The sequence below is a fragment of the Limanda limanda genome, chromosome 3 (genome assembly GCF_963576545.1).
Source record: "Limanda limanda chromosome 3, fLimLim1.1, whole genome shotgun sequence".
NCBI classification, from domain to species: Eukaryota; Metazoa; Chordata; class Actinopteri; order Pleuronectiformes; family Pleuronectidae; genus Limanda; species Limanda limanda.
In genome coordinates, this window is record NC_083638.1 from 33,333,185 (window position 1) to 33,360,511 (window position 27,327).

General features: G+C 39.5%; 1 protein-coding gene across 1 annotated transcript; it reads right to left on the reverse strand.

Moving 5' to 3' along the window:
• Positions 1-26,723, reverse strand: plekho2 (pleckstrin homology domain containing, family O member 2). Its single transcript, XM_061067860.1, has 7 exons — positions 26,226-26,723; positions 11,094-11,222; positions 10,819-10,941; positions 3,877-3,981; positions 3,660-3,758; positions 3,005-3,316; positions 1-2,900 (listed from the first exon to the last, which is right to left on the reverse strand). The coding sequence occupies exons 1-7, from the start codon at positions 26,232-26,234 to the stop codon at positions 1,587-1,589; spliced, it is 2,091 nt and encodes a 696-aa protein (XP_060923843.1). The 5' UTR covers positions 26,235-26,723; the 3' UTR covers positions 1-1,586.
• Positions 26,724-27,327: the final 604 nt, after the last annotated feature.

The window sequence follows — 27,327 nt, forward strand, 5'->3', positions numbered from 1 at the left end:
TATAGTTTCCCTTTCTTTATTTAAGAGACATACATTTTTATCCAAGAGTACAAAATGATATCAAATGTTAAAAAATATTCTGGCCATTTAAGGCATGACATTATTTTAAAAAGGGTTAAAACAACCATTACATCTTGTAATCTATGTAGAATGCAGTGCTTTGATCAAATCATTGCCGTAATCATGTCATTAGAATGAAAAGATACATTTAAAAGAGTAGAATAAACAAATTTAAAAAGGGTTTCGTTGGTACATTTCTTTCTCAACAAACAGCATGTGCTATAGTGAACATATTTACAGTATAAATTCCCTATTCAAAGTATCAACAGTTTTGTAATTTGGTTTTAACATGTTTTAGTACTTTTTAGTTCTAAATGTTGTTACTGTCGTTATGTAATTCTCATATAAGCTTTCAAGTAAGTATTATTGTAAATGTCTGATATTCACATAGAAAAAATAAACAATACAGTCGAAAATTAAGCACTTTGCTCAGCTGCACAGAAAGGTAAGCTAGAAATAATTGCACTTAGTTAATAATCAGCAAACTGTTGCATGTGCCATGACCATTAAAAGAGCCATCAAAAAAGTCCATTAATTAACCATTTACTAAGCCCTGGACCATTTAGCTAACATTCCTAAAGGCAGTCTTGCCACTCACATAGAACATATGCAATTTACAGTGATAACAGTGTCAAATTTAGTATTGAGTAATTTTGTATCTGTAACTTGCAGTTGCACTGAACTCCGGAGATCATTTTATCTGGAAGAGGTGTATGTGTGAATCCACTTTCTATATACTTTGTCTGCCTGGCCCCCAAGTATGAAATTCCACAGAAAGTTTGCAGGAGATCCTCTGCTGGATCGACCACGACGGTTGGAGGGTTTGATGATGCTTCTAATACACAACAGACGCAAAAATGAAAAAACTAAAAGAAAATAAACATCTCAGGATGAAAAAGCGGTGCCATTTGGTAGAAGACACACACAAATACGACAAGAGAGTTTGTGGTAAAAGAGCCGCTGTCATTCTGGATTCATTATAGCCTTAACAACCAAAGCACTATCCTCAAGCATAGCCATTAGATCGGTACCGAGGTGGTGGGGCTAGGGCCGGCTCCGTTGCTTACAAGGAACAGGCTTTTAGGATGGATTTGGAAAAATTAAATACTATCTCAGGTGAAATTAGCAGGGGATGTGGGAGAGATACATTTCCCTAATTTGACAAATTGAGTGACAGAGCTCCAGACTAACCTGAGTTAGTCATGAACAGGACCTTTTTTAACCTGTAAACACACAAAATGAAAACATTCTGCTACAGTCGTTAGTAACCTAGTTAGCTGTACATGCTGATTATTGAAACTTAAAATTACACCAGACACTGTTAAATCTGTTCCTCGCACACATCTCATGTTTTTATGTTTGTTTTTCTTAGCCTTTCCAGATTAAAAACTATAAGTGAAGAGATTCAAAATTTAGCAGGGCTGCTGTGCCTATTTTAATTTCCTAGGCTACAAGAGAAACAATAACTATCCAGGTGAGGGGTTTAGCAAATGGTCAAGTCAGTGTCAATCTGCTATGACTGTCATTCACCAGCTCTTTCTGTAGATTGAGTTCTTCGCGAGTTTCAGCTTTTTGACCTCCCTGAGGACATGGTCAGCTTTCCTTAATTTCTCCATGGCCTCGGCCAGCAGATTCTCTGGCTTGCCCTCACCGTCACCTTTGTTCTTGAACTGGGACATTCTGCTCAGGAGCTCATCCGTCTTTTCCATTTCTAGAGCCACTTCAGTCTCAAGTTTCATGACATCCTCTGTAGGAGATGAGTTACTTTGAGCCAAAGCTATGGTATGCTGTCTCACCTGAACACAGACTGAAGAGTCTGACAGCAGATCTCCAATGGAAGCTGACCTGACCTTGGTGGAGGGTTTGAGAGGAATTGTGGGCTTTGAGTGTGGAAAAGGAAAGACATTTGATTTAACCTCAGGCTTGGTTATATCCTGTATGTTGTATGAATGTTGTCCAGATATCTGAATGATATCCTCCCTGGCATCTAACACATCCAATCCAGCATGGTTCCCTCTCAACAAAGCTGGTGTGGCCGCCAGTGTGTCTTCACTCCCAGAGCCTTCACTGTCATTGTCTGAGTGCTGACCGCTGTCAACAGATTTTTCCTCTGCCTTCCTTTTCTTCTCCCCAGGTAAGTGACAGAGCAGTGGACTCAAGTTGAAGCTGTCAGTGTGTGGCTCATCAGAAGAGACAATTGAGGGGACTTGATTCTTGTTTATGCGCTCTTCTGCTTGAAGAGAACTGTCAAAGGTATCTGGGCCTGTTTTTGGCTGACTTATAGTTGGCTTCTCTTTTGAATCTTGTGTGTCAGACTGAGCAGGTTCCTCTGGCTTGTTCTTGGTGGTTTCAAGAGGAGAATAACTGCTTACATACTCCATTGATGCTTCTTCAGCATCAAGGGAGTAAACCTGTTCTTCTGTGCTAGGATGTACATCACCTTTTATGTTCTCCAGAGCTTCTTCGAAAATTGAATGACCATCCTCATCTGTTTCCATTGCGGTTCCTGTTGTCTCCTTCCTAGTGTCCTCATCCTTCTTCTTATTCCCATCTGCTTTGCCCTGGACCTCTTGGTCTGGAGCAGGTTGGGAGGGCTTCTTCTCTTTTGACGGGGGGGTAGGAGGGTTGGGGTTTAGTCTGGATTGCGATGGTTCTTTGAGGCTGCTAAAGGGGCTTCCGGAGCTGGGTTTGTTGGGTGGAGTTGGTGGTGCACCTGTTTTTTTCCTTGCATCAGGACTCTTTTCAGACATCTTCTCAGTGTTGCTCTTCTCTGTAGCCTCTTCAATAGGTGTGATGAAGGACTTTGCCTCTTTAGATGGAGGCATAGGCGGCTTCAGAACCTTAAAACATGATTTTATGTTACAGACAAAGTTATACAAACATAAAGACATACAACAATATTCTGTACTGTAAGGTAAGTGGTAGAATATAGTATGATACAGACCCTTTTCTCTGAGGCATCATCCTTATCAGGTTCATCCTCGGGTACTGAACTGGGTTTAGGGTCTTTGGTAGGGGGCATTGGAGGTTTGATTATGTTTTTCTGTGGACTATCCTCTTGTTTAATCTCCTCAGCACTTGACCCGGACTGTTTGTCTTCAGCATCAGTGACATTCAAAAACGGCATTAGGACTGTGACGGCTTCTTTAGGGGTCTCAGTACCATCACTATTGGCATGATGGGTCCCACTAGGTATTACAGCATCCTCCAGATCAAGATCCAATTGCAGGATACCATCAGACGACATAACAGCTACCTAGAGGGCAAAAAGATAATAATAATAAGTCATTCTCTCAAATATAGGCCAAGGAAGGATACAAGGTGTGGTGTCTACTGAGTTTCTCTTTTAAACTGAAATATAATGATTCCACAGAATACAGAAATAACAAAATCCATGCGCAGATTTTCTCTCTCTTGCACTCTCTCACACTTACTATCTCCATCTATTTCCCCCCCTAACTTTGATTAATTATTTAATTGATAAACTGTAGTGAGTCAGGGGACGTCAGCTTGATGGCATGCATCCCAGACCTCCCAATGTGGTCTGAGTGAAAAGATCTTTCGAGAGGGGGAATCTGGTTGTAACAACACACACAAACCTCTTTCATGTGTATCCTTGTTGGTGGCCGCCGGTTACGGTTCCCTTTAGGCCTTGTTCGAGTAACATGGTCTAAATTACTGCTTTCATCAACCTTCACCTGTGAACACATACCACACATTCATTAAGATGGTAAAAGCTAAGTGTGTATAGAAAGGAAGGATGTCAATGAAATGAAAAGACAGTTATGTCTCTTTATGAATTACATGGACACTGACCTCATCAAAGACTTTGTTCTTTGCTCGATTGATGCCATCAGTAAAGGCTTTGATCCAAGCTTCTTTCTCTTCTGTTGTTTGAGCCTGGAACTTAACATCAGTGACCTGTCAGACACATAACAGAGTAAAGTCATTAAAAAAACACAGATGATGATCAGAAGGTAAAATGCACAGAAGATATTATGGAGTAGTTACCATACATCCCTTTCATTTTCCAAACCTTGTATGTTTTTTTCCCTTTACATTTTTTTAATAAGTTAGAATTTGGAAGTACACTCTAATACATTCATTATAAATCAGTGCTCCCATAATTATTAGGTAGCATAGGAAAATATAATTTGTACAAACAACTATTGAAGGATATCTAGTAAGGCTGACCACGATCCAATCCCTCTTGAGGCCCAAAAATGAAGCGGATAATAAGTGCAAATCCAAAGCTCCATTTAACATATAATTTCCACACACACACCAACACAGACACATTACATTACAATTACATTACAAACCCAGATCAACAAGAATCATAGAAACACACACACACACACACTCCCTTTATCTCAAATTGTCCCATACTTTCAATCAATAGAATTTTATTTGTGGAGCCAACATTCACAAATCACAATTTGTCTTAAAAGGCTTAAAGGGATAGTTCTCAAAACAAAATTAAATTCACTCATTATCTACTCACCACTATATGCTGATGGACGGCATCTTTTGAGCCTAAATGTCCGCTGGTATAAACGCGAGAATGCAGCTCCAGAGGAGGATATCATAGGACATTTAGGATAAAACATTGCGTTCATAATGTAATTTCGAGTACAATTTGAATGTTGGGGCTTACGGACACTTTGATGACACCACAGGAGCAGTATGGAGGCATTTAGTTTTATTCTGTAATTTGTAGAATTGTATTTGATTTGGCTGCAGTGAAATTACCCCTGAATGAACAATTCACCCACCCCTAAATTCTCCTTTTTTGGCGAACTATACCTTTAACAAGGTGCGACACACTCTGTCATTAATCCTTGACAAGAGTACCTGGAACCCTAAAAAGTACCCCCAAAAACCTAGAAACCTCAGAGAGAGCTACCTGTGAGGGTTTCATCTCACATGTAGATTCTCACCAGTAGATGTAACGCATGTAACTGAACGCATCCATAAAAATAACACTATTTACAACATTGAAAAGATGAAATGGTAAATATTCTTCAGTTACAGTATAGTTTGCCATTCATCCATTCACACACACAGTCATACAGTGCTATGGGCAGCACATTTTTTTTCTTCTATAAGGGGAAATTCTGGGCTCGACATCTTGGAAATCACATGTTTTTATATCCTTGAAGCATGCTTAATGTTTTGTTAATTGATGACACTGTTCAGGGTTTATTAATAGGTATAACTGGGTGTCATCCACATAGCAGTTAAAATTTACAGTGTGTCCAGATAATGTTTCCTAGAGGAAGCATATATAAGGTGAATAAAATTGGGCCGAGCACAGAACCATGAGGAACAACGTGGTTATCTTTGGTGCGCACAGATGACCCATCATTAATTTGCACAAATTGGAATCAATCTGATACATAGGATTTAAACGAGCTTGGGGTGGTTCCTTTAATGCCAATTAACTGTTCTGGTCTATCTGTAGTAGCATATGATGATCGATAGTGTCGAATGCTGCACTAAGTTCTAACAGAACGAGGACAGACACAAATCCCTGATCTGAAGCTATTAGAAGGTCATTAGGGACTTTTGCAGAGGCTGTCTCCGTGCAGTGATCTAAGATACAAGTTGTGGGTTAACTTTAGACAATGAGATAATTGAAGTAAATTAATCCAGGGTGATCAGAGAGTAGCTGTTCAATAATTAAAAGTATTAAAAATAATTGAGTGCAGGAGATGGTAAATTTAATTTAAAATGGTTATAATTTTATTTTGTGGAAGCGAAATGAAGCTGTGACTTTGTCAGCCTGGCTACATTGATGAAGAGAAACCTGGGATTATTTATATTTTCTCCTATTAATGTGGAATATTAGGCAGCTAATGCTTTGTGGAGGGGCTTCTTACATACCTTAAGACTATCTTTGCAGGCAAGGTGATTTTTCTAGTTTTCTTAAAGCTTGGTAAACTACAGCTAATAGGATTGGCTGTGCTGTTTTCCTGGGTGGGTGTGGCAGTGTGTATTGGGTTTAAATTAGGGAGGGCAAACCCGCCTACTCATTAGCCATCATAAGTATTTCTTTTATCATTCTGTAAAGGTTTAATTGCATGAATATCAAAGCATAATATGATAATGAATTTGGATTTATATTGCATTCTGTAACCCTTTATAAGTGATTCTTAAATCTAGTCTTAAGTATTTATTTTGGAGAAAAAAGTATAGTCCCTTTCTTTTGGGTCGAGGGTTCTCCATACATCCTTCAGCCCTATTTTCTTAGTTGCACCTCTCATTATTTTAGCAGCTTGATCAGAACTATGTTGCCTGTCACTTTATGTATCTAAATTCCATAATAAAGTTAGTTATTGTTATCCGCCAGTTTTCTGAGACTATTATTTCAATGATCTTGTTGATTTAATCAGGGCCTTCTTCTGCAGGATTGTAAAAGTTTATAAATTAACAACTGCCATCACGTATTTACCTCCCCCCATGAGCTTTTCCAGAGTGAAAAATATTTGGGTCATTATTAAGAAAGCGATTTACATGATGATTAATATCCCTGGTCATTTGTAAATAATGTCAGCTCTTCAAGTTCAAAATTTCACTATGTGTGTATCCTGTTAAATAGTTGTTGTAGTAACTTTCTGCACTTAATTGGTTTATTAATACCATACACATTATATGAGATTATTTTTAATGTTATCATTTGTTGGAGGGAGTGAACATGAAGTAATCTAGCTTTCCATTTATATTTTGCATCATCAAAGTGGTCTTTGGTCTCTTAATTCTTTAGATATTTAACCCCACAGCAGACAGTCACATTAAAAAATGGATAACAAAAAAACAACATAACAAAACAAAACAATTACTTCCGAAAGGTGGCAGTCACTATAAGACTGCCTGGTGAGTGCAGATGCCCTTATCATAAATAGGAATCTGGGGCTATACCCCAATTGGTATAGTAGCAACAGCTTCTGTTTTGAAAGGAACAAGCTGAATTATACAGTACGTTGCTGTGAATTGTACCCAATACTACTGTGAGATAATTTAGAAATAAATACATAAATAAATAAAAATACATTTTATAGAAAATTAATTATTTGTTACCATAGTGAAACAGTTTTACTTGTCAGGTTTTGCAACACTTACTCAAATAACAAACTTAAACAAATATTGCATAACCCTTTTACACTTTTTAGCTTCTTCAACAGTTTGTAAGAAAAAAAAAAAACTTTAAATATCATGTCTTGAATAGTAAAAAAAAAAAAGGGAGAGAGAGACAGGGAGAGAGAGAGATAGAAATAACTGGGGATGAAAGAAAAGTTGTGTTCCATATTTAATCACTATTTTTCATTCACTCACTAACTATTGCTACTTCATAGAGAAAAGGATTCAGCTATATGTAGGCTATTTGTGTTTGCCTGTATATGTACGTGTATACAGTTTGCATTTTTGTGTGCATTTGGGATAGGTTATGTCCCAGATACCTTTGGGGCTATAAATCAAGCTATACATCCCAGCTCCCTCAGTAGGTCTGCAGCAGTCTTTTACCCAGCAGGTGTGGAACTCCCCTAATGCTGCCTTCAGCACGAAGTGCTGTGGCTGCCTCCCTGGCTGAATGATAAATCTGTGTACGATCGTCTCCAAAAAGTAGCTTTCCTGGGTAGATGAGATGGGATTTCAAACATTTCTCGCAGTTCTTTTCCTATTGTAGCATATTGAATTCTCTACTTTTGTCATTGAGATGAAATGTCTTTGTCAAAGTAAATCCTATTTCCCTCATACAGCATTGGTTTCTTGTCCCATGCGAAATTTTAATGACAATAGAGCCTGGTGATGTCCCGCTATAGGTTTTCTCTGCTTTGATCGATGCCCTGCAACAATATTAATTTTCTCCGCTGTGATCTCCATTTTCTCGGATATGAGCACCCTTAGGAAGTTCACAATATCTTGTCCTTCAGCTTCCTCCTTTACCTGGTGGATCCTGACATTATTCTGTCTCTATTTATTTTCCCAGTATTCCAGTTTTTCAACCATTGGCTCAGTGCTTCAATATTTGTCCTCTCTCTTAACTTCGAGATGACTTCTTTAGTCTCAATGGAGCATTGTTTAAATTCAAATCGGAAATCCATAATTTATGCAGCAATATCTTCTTTTATGGTCATCATCAAACTCTCACGAATATTTTTGACCTCTTCCTCCATGTTAGTCTTGTGGTTTGTTTATTGCCCCTGAAGTTTGTCCCTTTTCTTCTTAATTCTTATCTCTGATAGAGGGGTGGTTGAAGTGCTTGATACCACAAAAAACTTTTTCAGGGGTAAACCAGCTTACAGCCAAGGCGAACTCTTCTTCAGACCTCTTCTGCCCTTTTCAGCTAAAATCACTGTTTCCAGTTGAATATGGATGTCAGGGCTTGTGGACACTTGGATGACACCACAGGAGCAGTATGGAGGCATGCTGTGTTTTTTTCTGCAAGAAGGGGTCTCGTTTACCAGAATCAGGTTTTATTGACCAAGTAAGTTTACACAAACAAGGAATTTGACTTGGTAAAGTGGCTCTCAGTGTGCTTACACAGAATACACATCACAACACAAAACAATACAAACAGTACGATGGTCTAAGAAAAAGAAAGAAAAGAAGTGCAGGGATAAATATTAAACGGTATGAGTATTACGGTTATACAGTAGGGGTGAAATAAATAAATATAACTAAATATAATTCTAATAATAAAATATAATTCCGGAGTAATTTAACAGTGGATATTATAAAGATCCAGGGTTATTGCACAGTGCCAGTGGGTTGGCTGTTCAGTAGTGAGACGGCGAGGGGGAAGAAACTGTTTTTGTGTCTGGAGGTTTTGGTGAACAGAGATCTGTAGCGCCTACCAGAGGGGAGGAGATGGAATAGGCTGTGTCCAGGGTGTGAAGGGTCTGCAGTGATTTTTCCTGCCCGTTTCCTGACTCTGGAGGTGTACAGGTCTTGGATGGTGGGCAGGTTGGCACCGATGATCTTTCCTGCAGAACTGACTTTCAGTTGGAGTCTGTTCTTATCCAGTTTGGTGGCCGATCCAAACCAGACAGTTATTGATGTGCACAGAACAGACTCGATGACAGCAGTGTAAAACAGGATCAGCAGCTCCTGAGGCAGGTTGTGCTTCTTAAGCTGGCGCAGGACGTACAACCTCTGCTAGTACTTCTTGATGATTCTATTGATGTTGGGTTCCCACTTCAGGTTCCGGAAGATTGTGGATCCAAGAAACCTGAAGGATTCAAAGGTTTTAAACGGTTCAGCTCTAGGTTGTTGCAACCGCACCACAGGGCCAGCTGTTCAACTTCCCGCCTATATGCAGACTCATCATTATCCCTGATGAGGCAGATGACTGATGTGTCGTCTGCAAATTTTAGGATTTTAACAGATGGGTCTCCTGAGGTGCAGTCGTTTGTGTAGAGGGAGAAGAGCAGTGGAGAGAGCATGCATCCCTGAGGTGCACCAGTGCTGACTGACCGGGTGCTGGATGTTATTTCACCCAGCCTCACCTGCTGCTTCCTGTCTATCAGGAAGTTTGTGATCCACTGACGGGTGGAGGCAGGCACCGTGAGCTGGGTGAGTTTGGTGAGGAGGACTTCTGGGATGATTGTGTTGAGCGCCGAGCTGAAGTCCACAAACAGCATCCTTGCATAGGCCCCGGGGGAGTCGAGGTGTTGCAGGATGTAGTGCAGCCCCATGTTGACTGCATCATCCACTGACCTGTTTGCCCGGTAGGCAAACTGCAGGGGGTCCAGCAGGGGGCCTGTGATGCCCTTCAGATGGGTCAACACCAGATTTTCGAAGGATTTCATGATCACAGATGTCAGGGCGACGGGCCTGCAGTCATTCAATTGTATTTGATTTGGCTGCAACACTATTTACCCCTGAGACTCCTAAAGGATTGTGGATATAAACACTTCATCCAACCCTCTATCGGCTTTATGGTAGGAAGATAATGATTAAAGTTTCAATTTTCAGTGAACTATGCCTTTAAGGTCTTTTCAGAATTTGAGACTTACTTATTTAGTTTTTGCACTGAACTGAAGGATGCTGGATCAATTAGAAAAATGGAGCAGACCATCAATACATTAACATTTCAATCTTCATCCCATGTCAAGTTGCTGAACGTAGGAAACAATTTCCCCATTTTACCCCTGCAGGACAATCACATTATTCAGACTGACAACCAGCTGCATCTTAATTATCCCTCCATCAGTAAAAAAAACAACCTCTTCTTCTTGTTCATCTCTTTTTCAATGCTGCTCTCTCTATCATGAACGTGTGGCAACAAACATAGGGGGACTGTGACTTCATTATCTGCTTAGATTACTCCACCAATCTTTACATAGCAAATAGTTGTTTGCTGCAATTTAAATTTGTTCAAATTTCATATATATGAAACCATTTTCGAGGTGCAGTTACCGGTTTTACTTTCAAATAAATACAACATGGGTGAAATAATAACTTAAAAGGTTATTTTTTCAGCTCCTACAGTTTTTCATGCAGGGATTATGTCTTTGCTTCTTAAAAGTACAATGTTTTTGCTATCTTAACATTTCACCCATTTTTTTTTTACCATATTGGAATCGAAGCTTGGAATCGACAAGCAGAATCTAATTCAGAATAGGAATCCTAAAATTCTAACAACACCCCAACAATGTTTGCTCTTTTTAACATGTTTGAGCTATTGTATTTAAATATGGCCTATTTCTATCTGATAACATGACATGTTCTCATCTAAAGCACCTCTCATCTCACCTTATTTCTAGACTTGATTGATCGAATCAGTATCAGTCTGTGCCTCTTCTTGAACGGGCTCTTTAGTTCATGACATCTGTCATAGTTTTCCAGGTCAATTCTCTCTACGCACTTCTGGAGGTCCTGCAACACAAAGTGTAGGTGCATACCATTGTGACAGTTTGACCCATATTTTGAGAGCTTCTGTTTTTATTGAAACACAATATAAAATGATAGTAAAATAGCTACATGAAATAGGCAGTAGAAAAGTGAGAGCGGCAGACATAAAAGTGTACCTCATTTTCATACACTACAATCTCTGTCTTTTCCACATGAATAAAGCGGTCCTTATAGCTTGCCAACAGTCTGCCAGGTGCCTTCTTCACCCAACCTGCCAGATCCAGGAACTTTGGCTCTTTCACACCCTACAATGACATAGAGAAAGCAAATCACACAGAAGTAGTGACCAGCAGAATGTACATTGTTGTATTGTCATTGTAACTGATTGGTATTGCACAGTATATTAGATGGAGGATTTTGATTTGATCATTTATAACATACCAGGATAACATTTTTCACACGGTGATGAACTGCCTGAACAAGTCACAAACAAGAATATTAGACTTCATAAAGATGGAGAGGGTACAGGAGCATCATTCAACTACTAAACATACGTTGTAACACAATAAAAAGCAGTGGTTAGGTTTCAATATTAATAATAACTTTATTTTTATAGCACCATTCAATACGAGTCACAAATTGCTCGACAACAAACAATATAAAATTCAAAGTATAGAAATAATAATCATAAAGATACAAATAATAAAATTCCTATAAACCATAAAAGATTTTATAGAGATGTGTCTTAAGAAGTGAGATAAAACAGGTAACCAATTCTGCTAGTCTAATCTCTTCTGGCAGATTGTTCCATAGTGTAAGGGCCCTCACGGCAAAGGAGCCCAAATAATCAGCTTTTCAGCAGATTTTGGAATGGTTACCAATGCTTTACCAGAGGATCACAGACTGTGCGTAGGGAGATAAAGATCGGAAATATAGGGAGGGGCCAGCCCACGTCTGGTTTTAAAAGTGATTCGAAGAATTTTAAAATCGATCCTAAAACAAACTAGGAGGCTAAAAGGGTTGATGTGGTTAAATTTTTCGGATGAGTCAAAAGCCAAGCGGCAGCATTCTGGAATAGTTGTATACAATGGATTGATTTCTGAGTAAGACCACTACAAAGGAAGAGAAGGAGAAGGGATTTTTTCCTGGTATTTGTGAGGGATAAAAGATTTAAGCTTCAAGATCTCTTTACCGATGATGGCTTTGCATCATTTAAATTTTTATGTGAAGATCATAATTTACCAAAGTCTCATTACTTCAGACATCTTCAGGCTCGAAGTTTTGCCTCTAAATTTTTCCCAGGGTACCCATCCCCACCCTCTAAAAACGTACTGTATTCAGTTCTTAATGTTAATCCACTCAATAAAGGAGCAATATCAAAAATATATGCTTTAATTCTGGATGGCTGCCCTCATTCGTGGGACAAAATTAAGGCAGCATGGGAGGGAGAGGTTGGAGAAGTAATACCAGAAGACACCTGGAAAAATACCATACAGCGTATACACACATCTTCTTTCTGTATCAGACATGGCTTGATTCAATTTAAGGTTGTCCACAGGTTGCATTATTCTAACGACAGACTGTCTAAATTATACCCTAATGTTACACCAAACTGTCCTAGATGTCAATATTCTCCTGTTTCTTTGGGACACATGTTTTGGTCATGTCCATCATTGTATGGCTTCTGGTCCTCAGTCTTCCAATCACTCTCAGCAATATCTGGCAAAACACTGCAGCCTGACCCTTTGATAGCTATCTTTGGTGTAGTAAGGGATGAGCTAAATCTGTCCCGTCTCCATAAAAATGCAATTGCCTTTGCATCATTGCATGCCCGACGTCTGATTCTGCTGAATTGGAAGGGGAAGAATCCTCCTACCTATGTTCATTGCATTAGAGAGGTGATGTTGGGATTGGCTCTGGAAAAAATTAGATATACAGTACACAGGTCGGAGGTTAAATACGACAGAACCTGGTCACAGTTCATGACACATATCAAGAGCTTGCCTTTTGCCTGAATCCTTGTTCTTATTTAGTATGTACTTATTTTTCCCTCTTTCCTTCTCTGATTGCTGTCCAATCTTCTCAATGCTTATATTCTGACTGTTGGGACTTTTTTCTTATGTTAAAGGTCCTGGATGTTGGTGTTATGAACATAATGATCAACACAGATTGGTTTGAGTCTCTTTTTTGTATTTGTCTATATTTGCTTTCTTCTTTTGGTGTTCTGTCTGTCAGTGTGATACGTGAGTGTTTTTGTGGAACTTTTGTAAGAAATACCTAGCTAATGATGTAACTGTTTTCAATATGGAAAAATGATAAATAAAGTTGTAAAAAAAAAAAAAAAAAAAAAGAATTAAGCTTGGCTATGTTTCTTGATTAATAAAAACACGATTGCACAACCCTCTTAATATGGGGTGCCAAGCTCAGGTTTTGGTCAAAGACCACACCTAGACTGGAGAAAGTCCACAGAAACTCTAAAGGCTCTCACATGGACATTTGCGTTCATGAGTATTGAGTGCAGTGTTTTGTTGCAAATAGTCGCAAGAAACGTGTTGAGAAAAAAAGACGCAAATTAACTGCCAAAGATTTGAGAAGAATCAAAGGTCAACCAGGAACCCATTATCCTCCAGTGCTGTCATATTCCAGAACTGCAACCTACCTGGAGTGACTAGAAGTACATGGTGTTCAGTGCTCAGAGACATGGCCAAGGTAAGGAAGGCTGAAACTCGACCACCACTGAACAAGACATAAGTTGAAACGTCGAGACTGGGCCAAGAAATATCTGAAGACAGATTTTGCAAAGGTTTTATGGACTGATGAGATGAGAGTGACTCTTGACAGACCAGATGGATGGGCCGGTGGCTGGATCAGTAATGGGCACAGAACTCCACTTCGACTCAGACGCCAGAAGGTAGAGGTGGGGTACTGGTATGGGCTGGATTACTAAAGATGAGCTAGTTGGACCTTTTTGGATTGAAGATGGACTCAAAATCAATTCCCAAACCTACTGCCATCGCATGCATTATAATATTATTGTCTATACTATTGTAAGGAATTGATCTTTCTATGTAAAGTGCCCTGAGGTAACGTTTTTTGTGATGTAGTTCTATGCAAATAAATGAAATAGAAAATTGTATAAATGTGTGTCATATCCCCACGGCAGATTTGACAGTAATTAGCAGCTCAACATATGATGAATTATTTCTTAAATTTTAAGCAATAGTTGCTAAGAATTTTAGTCCAGGTCTAAAATCAAATATAAACATGTGAACACTTCAAACTCACCTCGAAGCTATGCAGCATATGAGAAAAATTCCAAGACCTTGTTTAAACTATGGTGTCAGTGCAAAAATAGTTAGTTGTTAGAGAAGTTGGGCTGAAGCCTTTTACCGACAGCAGCTCTCACTTCTTATCAGACATTTTCATTTCTGCCTCTTACAAATGTCTTCTCGCCTCACACTACAGCCCCCTAACTACTATCTGTGCTCTGCACATTAGCTGCCTACATGATATGTATCTCTATCACCACTAGTAGTCTCTGCATGGTGCTGTTGAATTGTATATGTGTTTTTAGCCATTTAGGGGTGGCTGTGGCTCAGGGGGTAGAGCGGTCATCCTTTATCCAAAGGGTTCTAACCAGAAGGCAGTTCGATCCCAGTCCTCCCGATTCCGAATGCCAATGTGTCCTTGCACAAGATGCTGAACCCCAAGAATTATTATGTAAATTAAATAATACATTGTGCTGCACATGTGTGAATGGCAAAAACTGTAATGTAAAGCGCTTTGGGTGGTCATTTAGACTAGAAAGCGCTATATAATAAATACCATTTACCAGTTGACCTAATTTAGCCCAGAGGTTTCCCAACTTTGCAGCGCTAACCTCTCATATTCAGCAGAGATTACTTCAGAAATTACATTTGTCTTGTCTTGTGGGTTATTTCTATATGTTATATATCTATATTTGATGAATTGCTGCAACACCTGATTTAGTTTTTTCTTTACTAATAATTTTAAGGAAGGACCAGTTTGTGTAAACAGTCGCAGCTGTGCATATTCTTCGACAGGAGCTGGGTCACCTTTTGCTTGATCCTAGCTTCAAGTTGACTACACCATATAATTTATAAGAAATAAATAAATAATTAAAATGTAATATCTGTGAGCAATAGCTGAAGACAAAGTTATTTAATAGATCAACGGACAAACTGGATAAAAGAGGAATCTCTACTACTACTACTGCTTCAAAATGTGACAACAGCATGCATTCTAAAATGATTCAATGTTTACATGATGGAACATCTACCTAGGTCCAAAAAATAAAACTCTTCTGCTGATTTGAAAGCTTGCATTGACCTCATTCAGGTTTGAAAAATATTCATACTACGCAAAATATCGTGCAAGGGCCTTGAGACATGAAAATGATTCCACTTACAGTGGAAACTGAATAAATTCTGAACTCTTGAGCGTTATTGTTGTTTTAATCCCCCGATTGTGGAATTCACCCCCCAAAAAAATTCTCTACCTTCAAATATCTAGAAAAGGTAAAAAGCATTCATGACAGAAAATTCTAAGGGCCTCATCTCAACTACAACCAAATAGATTCTATAAAACTCTTAATAGTCTCAAAGCATCCTGTAAGCAGAATTTGGAGTTGGAATTGTCAGACAATACGAATAAGACTATGAATGGCTTAGTGAATACGTCCTCAATATGTGGAAAGCACAGTGCAATATCTTACACCACACTCATTACACAAGCAACACATGCATTCGTTGTTGACAACCGCCTGCGGAACTGTTCCAGATATTTCGGACTTGTCCTCCTCTTTCAAATTAGTTCTGACATTTTGTCAGAGAGAGAAATGGTCACACTTAAGCAATATTTTTCTGATGATAAAAGCAGATTTGGTGACATATCCCATATAAACTTTTAAGGTCAGCTCTGAATAAAAAACACTAACGTTTTGTGCTTTTTGGCTTTGGGTATGTTCCATTTTACATTTTGTGACCAGTTTCCCTCTCTGAGATTTAGAACCTATGACTAAAATTTCTGTTTTATCCTAGTTCAGTTCCAAACAGTTGTGTGTCATCAAGGCATTAATATCTAAAATCCATTTTAAAAGGGATCAATAGGTCCTGTGTCATCAGGAGACATAGCCATATAAGGTTGTGAGTCTTAATAACTATGGAAAGAGTTCCTGAAGGAGTGTGATGTCTCCTGATGACATCACTGAGGGGTAGCATCTAAAGATTAATAGGGAGTGGCCCTAAAACTGATCCTTGGGGACCCCTGCAGGTTTATTAAGGTGGTTTGGAGGAGTTATCTTTAATTTCAAATGGAGAACTTTCTGCCAGAAAGATAAGAATAAAAACAGTTAAAAATAGTACCCGTCAGTCCAATATGATCCCGTAAGCCTGGTGAAAGCGAGAAGATTTTGAACAGACATAATTATATATTTGACAGATTTTTTATCTTATAAACAGAATGCACACACTCAACGATTTGTCCAGAATGTAAGACCACACACTTCATAGTGGCCATTCCAGCGACTTGGAATGTCACAGAAACATGTGATTCTTCTTCTTCATTTTTTTTATGGTGGTTGGCAAACAACTTTTAGGTGCATTTTTGCCAACTTCTCAACTGGAGTGTGAATAACCAGTGATTAAACGTGACTTCAGTGGAAAATCAAACATGGAGGAGGACTGACGTTGTGTGTTCTGTTTTGCTGCACAAAAAAATTATATATTTACATTAATGGCTGAGACGGTGGCATTGGCATTTTGTAGCGTGAGCTGGTGTTGAGTTGGAAATGTATTGTTTTAGTCGCAGCTACCCAAGTACGAAACATCCGGTTGGTGAAACTTCCCATTCAGCACCCTCTCAGGCTATTGTGGGGTTTATGTTGGAGCCAATATATCTACATGTATGGTACAAGGTCAAGGACTCAATCAGCAGCATTGATTTTGTAAATCCCTAGCACTTCAAGATTATTTGGGCACATAATTGGCACAGACTCGATACCAGTCGGGACCGCCCCCAAAATTGGCGTAAGGGGCCCAACATATTTTGTAAATAAATTATCAGGAAAAGAAACAGTGTGCCTTGGGAAAAGGGTATAAAATTGTCAAACATCAAAAGCACCGCTCAGATCAAGTAGTACCAACACTTAAGGTCTATTGACATCTTGCTAGATGTTCCATAATGTCATTGACTACTTTAACCGGAGCTGTCTTAGTGCTATGATTACTGTGGAAACTAGATTGGAAGATTTCTATTTTATTGTTTAAATTAAGGAAAATTATTTAATTTAATGTATGACAATTTTTCAAAATAATTGGTCAGTATTGTGAGAAACTCTTCAGATAATTAATTAACCCCCCCCCCCCCCCGCTTTTCTTTTGCACCCACTACACCTTTACACATAAAAAAAACTAGGTATGAGGTGTCAGGCCAAAAATAGTTAGTTGTTAGAGAAGTTGGGCGGAAGCCTTTTACCGACAGCAGCTCTCACTTCTTATCAGACATTTTCATTTCTGCCTCTTACAGATGTCTTCTCACCTCACACTACAGCCCCCTAACTACTATCTGTGCTCTGCACATTATCTGCCTACATGATATGTATCTCTATCACCACTAGTAGTCTCTGCATGGTGCTGTTGAATTTTATATGTGTTTTTAGCCATTTAGGGGTGGCTGTGGCTCAGGGGGTAGAGCGGTCATCCTTTATCCAAAGGGTTCTAACCAGAAGGCAGTTTGATCCCAGTCCTCCCGATTCCGAATGCCAATGTGTCCTTGCACAAGATGCTGAACCCCAAGAATTGTTATGTATATTGTATAATAAATTGGGCTGCACATGTGTGAATGGCAAAAACTGTAATGTAAAGCGCTTTGGGTGGTCATTTAGACTAGAAAAGCACTCATTTAGCCCAGAGGTTTCCCAACTTTGCAGCGCTAACCTCTCATAAATTACATTTGTCTTGTCTTGTGGGTTATTTCTATATGCTTGTTATTTGTCTACCTCTTTCGATTTCGAATAGTGTCTGAGGGTGATGAGCCAATAAGAGCCTGCAGTCTTTCCATATGATTTGAAGTAGAGTGCATTTTTTCACATTCAGCTTTTCCCAACGCCGTATATTAAATTGAGCCTTGTAGCTTATCCCTTAATGAGCCTGGTAGCTTGATCACAGGCACATTTTCTCTCTTAGATATCTACTGTTGCTTTCATTGTATAATTTCACTCCATCCTCAAAACTAATCGGCGGCCTTGTAGGGAACAGAGTACGACAATGGATGTTGTTGTCATTTATCACCCCCATCCCTTCGGAGTAGGTTTAAGAACCCATCGGAGCATCATGGGCAAATCCCTGTGATGCTATTGTAGCACTGACTGCTTCCTGCAACTGTAGCGTTTCTGATATTACCTCCTGAATGTTCTAGTCTCCCCCACTTGAATGTGGGTATCCGCTTCTTCCAATTGCTTCTCCAATGTAGTTATTTCATCTCTTAGTAGGGATGAGCGAGTACAGCATTATCTGTATCTGTATCTGTTAACCATATGAATTATCTGTATCCGTATCTGTACTCGGAGTGGGCGTGGCCTAACCCGGAAGTGGGTGTGATTTTAACCCGGAAGTGGGCTGGATTTAACCCGGAAGTATGCCGGTTTGTCTTGAAACGGGCGGGGCTTTAACCAGTATGTTATTTTAAGCATGCAATTGATATGGGTTGATCAGAAATTGTTATATTTATTGCTGATTAGAAAACTATTACAGGACAGCATCAGCATTGAGCTTTAGATCAATGATTTTGATCACAATAGCAAACAAACTATTTACAGAACAAGTTGTGCAACAATGAATACAACACATGCTGTTGCAATTATGAAGTGAAATGTAATAACAAGTGTTTTCATACTCAACATAACTTTCTTTTTTGACTTTGACATTTTTTTATGATTTTTTTATTTTTTTTAAATTTATTTCCACACCAGGTGTGTGTGTGTGTGAGTGTGTGTATGAGTGAGTAAGAGAGAGACAGAGAGAGAGAGGGGGGCGGGGAGACTGTGTTCTACGGATCAAATAGTCCGATGCTGTTTGCTATTTCCCGGGGACAAGATTGACAGGAGACGCGGGTCTCTCCTGCTTCGGATGATTAAAACAAACACGGTATAATCACATTCATGTGAACAAGAGCGATGCAGCGAAGAAAAAAAAAAAAAATCTCCGACAGGCAGAGACGAGTTGCTTTCTACCAGCACCACGTCTGAACCAACCCACGTTTAACAGAACTCTACTGGTTAATAAGTAAGTACAAACTGAAATAAAAACAAACTTCAAGCTGTAGAAACCTTAAACGTTAACGGAAAAGACCCGCGAACCTGAGTGACTGAGAGCTGTTCTGTGAGTGAGTGAGCAGAGCGGTGTGTGAAGGGGAGGAGCGCTGTGACGCTGTTTGAGGATTTTCATTCAGTCCGAGCACAGATATTGACTCGTATTACTCGTATAGTACTCGTGCTCGGCAAAAGTGCTTTATCCGTACCGGATACTCGTTTCAGCCAAAACTGCATCTCTATCTCTTAGTAGTTGAAGCTACTCAGCTTCCCCCGACTTCGAGATTGCTCCATCGTATTCATCTTTACACGTTGATTGTCAATTTTAGTGTCATGTCTCCATGTTGGCATACCTTTTGTTTCAATGTGCAGCAAATGTTATACAACAATAAAACTGATAAATTTGGCTTTTTTTTTTGTTTTAGAGAAAGCACAGTTATGCTGCTTGGCACAAATTGGAAGATCAGAGACATTTCATAACAATGGCAAAATATTACAAGGGGTGGGAGGATATTGGACCATCTGACCTGGTGAAAAATAAGAATATCACCTACTGGTTATACAGAAGAAACACATGCAGCTCTCTGACAAATCATTTCTGCTAGTCCTTCTCAGTGTGGTCATAAAACTTCTATCTTTGCCAACCTATGACCAAAAGAAAAGCTTACACTAAAATTATGTGAGCTCATACTTATAAGCTAATTTAGCACTACATGTTAAAAGAGAAGTAAATGAAAATTTGAAAATAAATAAAACTGTGTATACAATGGCATACTTAAAACATTTTAAGAATATATGGTTTGTATAGATAATGGAACAGGGTCACAATTGTGATCTACTGTACCGGTGAATGTACACAGGCAACACTACAGCTACCAACCTCCATGATGTAGACTTGTCTACACATACCACATACATGTCTATTCAGCAGATTGTGAAGTAAGAGCTGTGTAAACCTAGATACTCCCTTTGTGACTAAATCACTGACAAATAGCCTAGGTGTCTCTGTAAAATTCACATCCTTTGTTTCTGCTGGAGAAACTTCCACAGGATATATTTTTTTTCTACTTGGGGTTGAGGTTGGAGGTCATATAACTCTTTTTCCACTTTCACTGTAACTGCAATTATTGTTCCTCAACTTGGAAAACAGCAGTGAAGCTGTGAAGAAAGAAATGGTGAACAAGGAGGGATGGTATTCCAGAGAGAGTGAGACTGATATAAATAACAAACTACTTTATGATAGAGTGATAGTGAGACCAATTTCTCAACCGAAAGACAAAGCAGCGTCACTGTGCAGTCCAGAAAAACACCCATAGGTACAGAGTGGCCTATGCATGCCTGTCACATGGGTGAACATGGAAAAAATGCTTGATGAAAGACTATGTATAGAGCAGTGATGACCACAAGCTTGAACAGAGCGGCAGTGGGTTTCCATTACTGAAAGTTCAGCTGACTACTATAGCTCAGCACTGTGATATCATGTAGTAAGTTAAGAGGATCCAATTTTAAACTCACACAGGAAGTTTGCTTTGTACTGAAGCGTAAACCTAACCCAACCTTCAACAAAACTTTGTTAGACTATAATGTTTTGCAAAGACAAACTGATGGAGTTATATAATTACAAAATGCAATCCGGGTGTGAAGAGGACAAGAAACAGCACAGAGACAAACCTCTGCAGACATGTGTTTCTGATTAAGTTTTAGGTCATTGAGCATCTGGCATTCATTGATTTTCACGCTGACCTGCCCAGCTTGAACTCAGCACAAGCCTCACTGTTGCTCACACTTCATCCACACTCACTCCTTACTACTTAAGCAGAAAGAAAACAGTGGGACTGGACCACTATATAATTTTGTTGAAAATGTGTTTAAACACAAGATGCAAAAGAAATTAAGTTGTAATGATGAATTTCTAACCCAAAAAATTATCAAATTCAAAGATGAGGGAATAAGCTGCCATTTTTGCGTTGCTGCCAGTGGCAGAAAAATATGCTGCTGATTTGATAAAGGTGTTCCACACTGTGCAATCCAAATTATACAGGCTTATTCATTAGACGCCAGTGCATTGAGATTCCTGAGGAAGTGAATCATTATACACCATGTGAGCCTTCTCAGTCCAGCCCAATGCTTTACATTGAAACCATCCTTCTTACTTGTATAAACCTGAGAAAGAATGGCCTCTGTTCTACATATCACATCACACATAACAAGCTAAACTGAAAGCTCTGATGTGTCTGCTAACAATAGGGTAAAGAAACTGACAAGAATTTAGTGCTTTATTTTAATACCATTACTATCTGTCAGCATGAATACTCTCATAATGAAAGGCTTTGCAAATCAACGGCAAAGCAAATAAACGGCACAAAATAGCAAATCATTTGGAGGTGAATTTCCACGTACCCAGCTGTTTACATTAAGCACAACATATTTTGTAAATAAATTATCAGGATAAAAAACATCGTTCCTTGGTAAAAGGAAGAACATCCGGTTGGTTGAGGAACCCAGGGCCCACTGCATCAGGGTAAGGTCTGACAATCATTTCATCCTATTAACCAACAGCAGTCAAGGTACCATTGCCTCCCCAGACCATCACTGACCCACCCCCAAACTGGTCATGCTGTCACATCGACAGGCATATAATGTTCACCACAGCTTCCCCAGACTCTTTCACGCCTGTCACATGTGCTCAGTGTGAACTTGCTCTCATATGTGAAGAAGACAGGGGGCCAGTGGCAGACCCGTTATGTCTCGTGTTCTCCAGCAAATGCCAATCGAGCTATACGAAGCTGAGCTTTGAGCACAAGGAGGGAGTGCCGCTGGGGAATCACGGAGCGAAGATGTGATCTAATTAGCATATGAATCGCAGCGAAATCATTTTTTAGAACTTATCTCACTTCACCATTGGATGAACCCAAAGACCGTTGAAACGAAAAGTCACTCATGATTGGCTGGTAGATCTGTTGCTATTGGTCAACCTGGGTCATTATAATACACTCATGGTCAAACCCCTCCTAGACAATATTAATAATTATAATAATTAATATATGATAATTAATATAATAATATTAGTAGTAAGGCTTTACAAAAACCACTGCAGTTCCTGACGACTATACATGTATTCATGTGATGCTTAATGTTATATGTTGAACATATTGTAGAGAGACATTTTTTTTTACAAGGTATATAAGTCAAAGCTTTACAGCACAAATATTGTAAAAACACAACTGGCCTAGCAAGTGAAAAACTAATCAGGTGATCCTTGAAATCTCTACTTGATACCTCTGGGTCATAAGTTATTGGTGGGACTCTGTCCGAATCTGCCCCAGTGTCTACACATCTGTGGTGTGTAGCTGTGAGATTCAGTGTAGCTCCCAGTCTTATTTGAAGTGCCACACTTCAAATAAGACTGGAAGCTGTGGCTGAGTAAAGTAGACGTTACTCTGTAGTGAAACTCTGTACTGTAACTTGGGACGTTACTTCTACATTGGGCGGCTGTGGCTGAGGGGTAGAGCGGTCGTCCTCCAACCTGAAGGTCAGCAGTATGATCCCCAGTCTTCCCCATCTGCATACCGAAGTTTCCTTGGGCAAGATGCTGAAACCCGAATTTCCCCTCATAGAACAACAAAGTGCTGCTAATAGATGCACTGTATGAATGTGTGTGCACTGGTGTCTCTCCTGTATTCTCCCGTTTGCTCGGTCCTGAGTGTCTTGAGAGTTTGTCTCCCGAGGCAGCTCCACTGCTGGCTTTTATTCCTGAGGATCAATCAGCTAACAGTGCTCACCTGCGCTGATTGAATCTCCGGTGAAGGTGCTCTCCCAGCTACCTGCACATACCCCTAAGTTAAATTCAGGCCGGGAGCCATACAGCCTGACCTACTCCCCCCCTCTTCTCCCCTCCCCAACGGCCAGGAGAGGAAGCCAGCCTGCAAACTGAGGCACCTGATAAATGTGTATTGAAATACAATAAGTCACGTCAAATAGAATCTTGAGGTGCATGTTTCTATCTTGATGAGACCAAAAATAAAATTGAAGAACTCCACCACTGTTCTCACAGATGTCAGACTTTTGCTTTCCGCTGCCTCAAGACAGCAATGCACCAAGATTGCAGCTGACCACACCTACTTTTAGGACCAACACTAATGTTCACTCGTATGTGGGACACTTGTGTCGTGCATGGCGTGTCATTGTATCAGGTGTAAGAGAGAACCCCAAGGATGAGAGAGACATGGATGGTGACATGTCATAGTATAAAGAATGATAAAGAGTGAAAATATAAGGAGGTATCAAAGATGGAAGCACACAAATAAAGGCCTTGTGCAGTACGAACAAAATGTTACATCTTCTAGAGAAATTTTCCCTCAACTTTCCCTTTTTTAAGACTTTTTGTCGCTGCAACACATTCATGCATTCACTATTGAGAACTTGGATTTTCGTCATAAAGGAATGTTCTCAGAAATTCTGAGCAGTGCCCCAGTAAGAGGGTTCACTCACACACACATTCATTGTGTGGCAGGGGCCTGGATATCAGCATGATTATGAGAGAAGGTTAATTGTTTTCAGCCTGACACATAATGTGGTTGTCTGTTTCATTTTTGATAAATGGGACAGGCAGACATGTCACACTATGCACTCTACGTTAGTGGGATAACAGGATGACTCATACAGCAGGGACAAATGATCAGCACCATTTCTTTGGGGTGAAAGATAAAGAACGTGCAGCAGGTTTGGAAGAGGAAAGTACAATATCCATACAAACTAACTAGTTTCAAATTCTGAATTCTACTCATCTTTTGAGTCAGGAAATACAAACTACTTGTAAAGAGGGATTTCAAACACTTTGTTGAGCAGGGTTTTCCACATGATTTGTTGAAATTAAAAGAGTTTAAAATTAGAAATATCTGGGTATCTGGCTGGACGACAAACTATCTTTTAAAACTCACTTACTGAGCTATGGAAGAACCTGAAAGCTAAATTGGGTTTCTTTTATAAAAACAGGCAGTGTTTTACTTTCACAAATAGATTGCAGATTGTGCAGGCAACATTTTTATCAGCGCTAGACTACGCAGATGTGATTAAAATGAATGCTGCTTCACATACACTCATGCCACTGGATGCTTAATATCACAGTTTGCTAAGGTTTATAACGGGTGACAGTTATCGGAGCAATCATTGCACCTTGTAACAGAAAGTAGCGTGGCCTTCATTTGCCACACGTAGGAAACAACACAGTCTTGTTTTTATTTACAAAGCTATGCTTAATAAGCTACCATTTTATTTATCATCCCTTTTAAAAGTTAAGAATATGGATCACCACTCTCGTTCTCAACAACATATTACCCTTGACAAACCCTACATGCACACGGAACTACGAAAAACTGCATTCAGATACCACACTCCTCACTCATCCAGAATGCGTTGCTGTCCTGGCTCCTAAATGGTGGAACAAGCTCCCCAATGACCGCAGGACAGCAAAAAGTCTACACATCTTCTGCCACAAACACATCTCTTCCGACTATAACTTGAATGAAAAAATATATAATTTTTAAAAAGTAGTGCTTTAGTACCACTTATAACCACACTTTGTAGTTTGGCTTTCTTGAAGAAAATTGTACTTTCTTGATTTTTGTTGTTCTGGGTTTGTACCCTCATGGTTGAATGCACTTATTTTAAGTCGCTTTGGAAAAAGCTTCAGCTAAATGAAATGAAATGGAATAGAAGTTGGAATAAACTTCAGGACTCAATTTGGCTAGATTGTTTTTTACCTTAGAACAGTTAAATTTTTTGTTAAAGGAAGTTTTAGTTGATGAATGCTCCTGTTGCTCCTGTTTTTTTCCATCTTATTCCTTTTTGAGACATTTTACTCCTCTGTACTGTAATTTGTACTTGTTTATGGAAATGCAGAGCACCATTGTAAACGAGAGCTCTGCTCTCAATTGGTTTATACCCTGTCTAAATAAAGGTTATCTATCTATCTATCTATCTAGAATTAGGGGGAAGTCATGTTACAGTTCAAATGTGGGCTGTTGCAGGGTTTATAAATCTATTTAGTCTAGAATGTACAGTTCGTCATTAAAAAAGTAGTTAAGCTCTATACAAGAAAAAATAAATGCTACATTAATGAACAGATTCTTGATAGAGAGTCAGGGCGGCTAGATAATTAATGCTTTCGACCAGTGTTACGCTGGAAGGGAGTGGTGTGAAATGTTCCCTGCATACTGTAGGTAGCAAAGTAGGTCTCTCACTTCCTTTTTCTCATAAGTGTACTTCCTTGAAATGTCAAACTTAAATCGAAATATGCAGCCATCGGGTAGATACGTTTCATCAGTGCATGTTCTGTCAGTTAACAGTCTTTCCTAAAGATGTTGGCATCAAATGCCATGTTTTTCTGTAAACAGATGTACAAATCAAACAAATATCATGGCAATAGCCTATAATGTGAGGAGGTATCTGTTATAAGCCTACACCAACGACAATATGGCGTAACAATTCAAATGATTATTGGCAAACAGAATATGTAGATATGCATTCAATAACTAATTTCCAAAAGCAGATATGAACTATTAGATTAAGATCGTGTTCATATCCCCGCATTGCCCTACAATAAACTGGCACATTTTAAAATAAGCTTTAGCTATTACTAGCGGCCAGTTTTTGTCATGGAATTCGACCAACAAGTTGATGAAACGGATTGACAGGTGGGCAGGTGCAATTTTTGCCACATCGTGTTGACTTTAGATGATTGCAGCAGACCGCCTGGTACCGCTATAAAACCCAAAACTAGAGGCACAAACATTCCTATGTACAAGCCTTACTCTGTCGAGTTGGAATGTATTTTACTTTATAACATCATTCCGTGAAACGCTCGCTACCCTTTCAGTAAAACATGTCTTACTTACGAGCTGACATCACCGACATAATGCAAACCGCCGTACATTGCCAAGCAGCGTAGTAACACAGTGTGGTTGAAGCCACTACTTACATCTTCCATGATAAAGAGCCAAAATCCGTTACGTGAGTTATGAAATCCGTCGACGTCTCTTTACCCTCGGCAGAAAGTGGTCGCTTCTCCCGACAGCTGACACATTTCCAACAGCAGACGTATATGACCGAAATGAGGAACTGTGTGGGCCTCATGAAAACAAGTGTCGTCTCCTTTTCCTCTTTTGCCTCAGAAAAAAAAAAGTCGAAGAAAAAAGTTTGGTTTCCGGTTGATGTGTCTTTACACTCTTCAATCGAAAAGTCAGCCGAGGAGGAGCAACATAGTGCCATACACACACACACACGCGCGCGCGCACACACACACACACACACGATCGTCTGAGAAATATCTGCTGTGTGGATCGCAGCTCAGCTGCAGCCTTCTCTCAGCTTCACTTTTCATTAAATACTCGATGCAGGTCATGTTTCTGGAGCTTCACGGTGCAGCGTCACCATGCTTTTCACTTCTGTTAGCCTTCTTGGAGGCTTTCACTGACTGATGAACCTCTTAGTGCTGGCTGCTTAGCTCTCTCTTGTTCCTTTTGCTCAACACTTGCGGAAACAGTCGGTATGACCGCCCCGATGCGGTGTAGTGGTCGAAATTGATATGACAGTTAAACTCCAATCGAGTTCACCACCTATATCTAAAATGAACGGGACGGGAGGCTGATGGCTTTCCTGATAGACAATTTATTAGTTTCTCAGATATGTTGAAAAAAACTGAAAGAAACAGTACCAATTGTGAATTAAAACTGCAGAGTAGTAAAGTTGGAAATGTGCAAAGTATGGGGCAGCCTACTGATAACTAACTTGATATAAATGGCATGATAGTCACACGCAAGGGTTCGTAAGATATCTTCCGTAAAGTTATGCGCACAATTTCGTTTCTCGGAAATTTACTTATACCAAATTTGGAATGTACTGTTCATTAGGGAAGTACATTCATTAGCAAAAATGTACAGCGATTGTCCGGGGGATAGCACAACATGATGGGCCCTATACACAAGCAGTCTTTGTGGGGCCCCTTCCTCTCGATTTATTAAGATAAAGATTAAGATATCATCCCAAACACATGCACAGACATGAACAAGCACACTCATGCA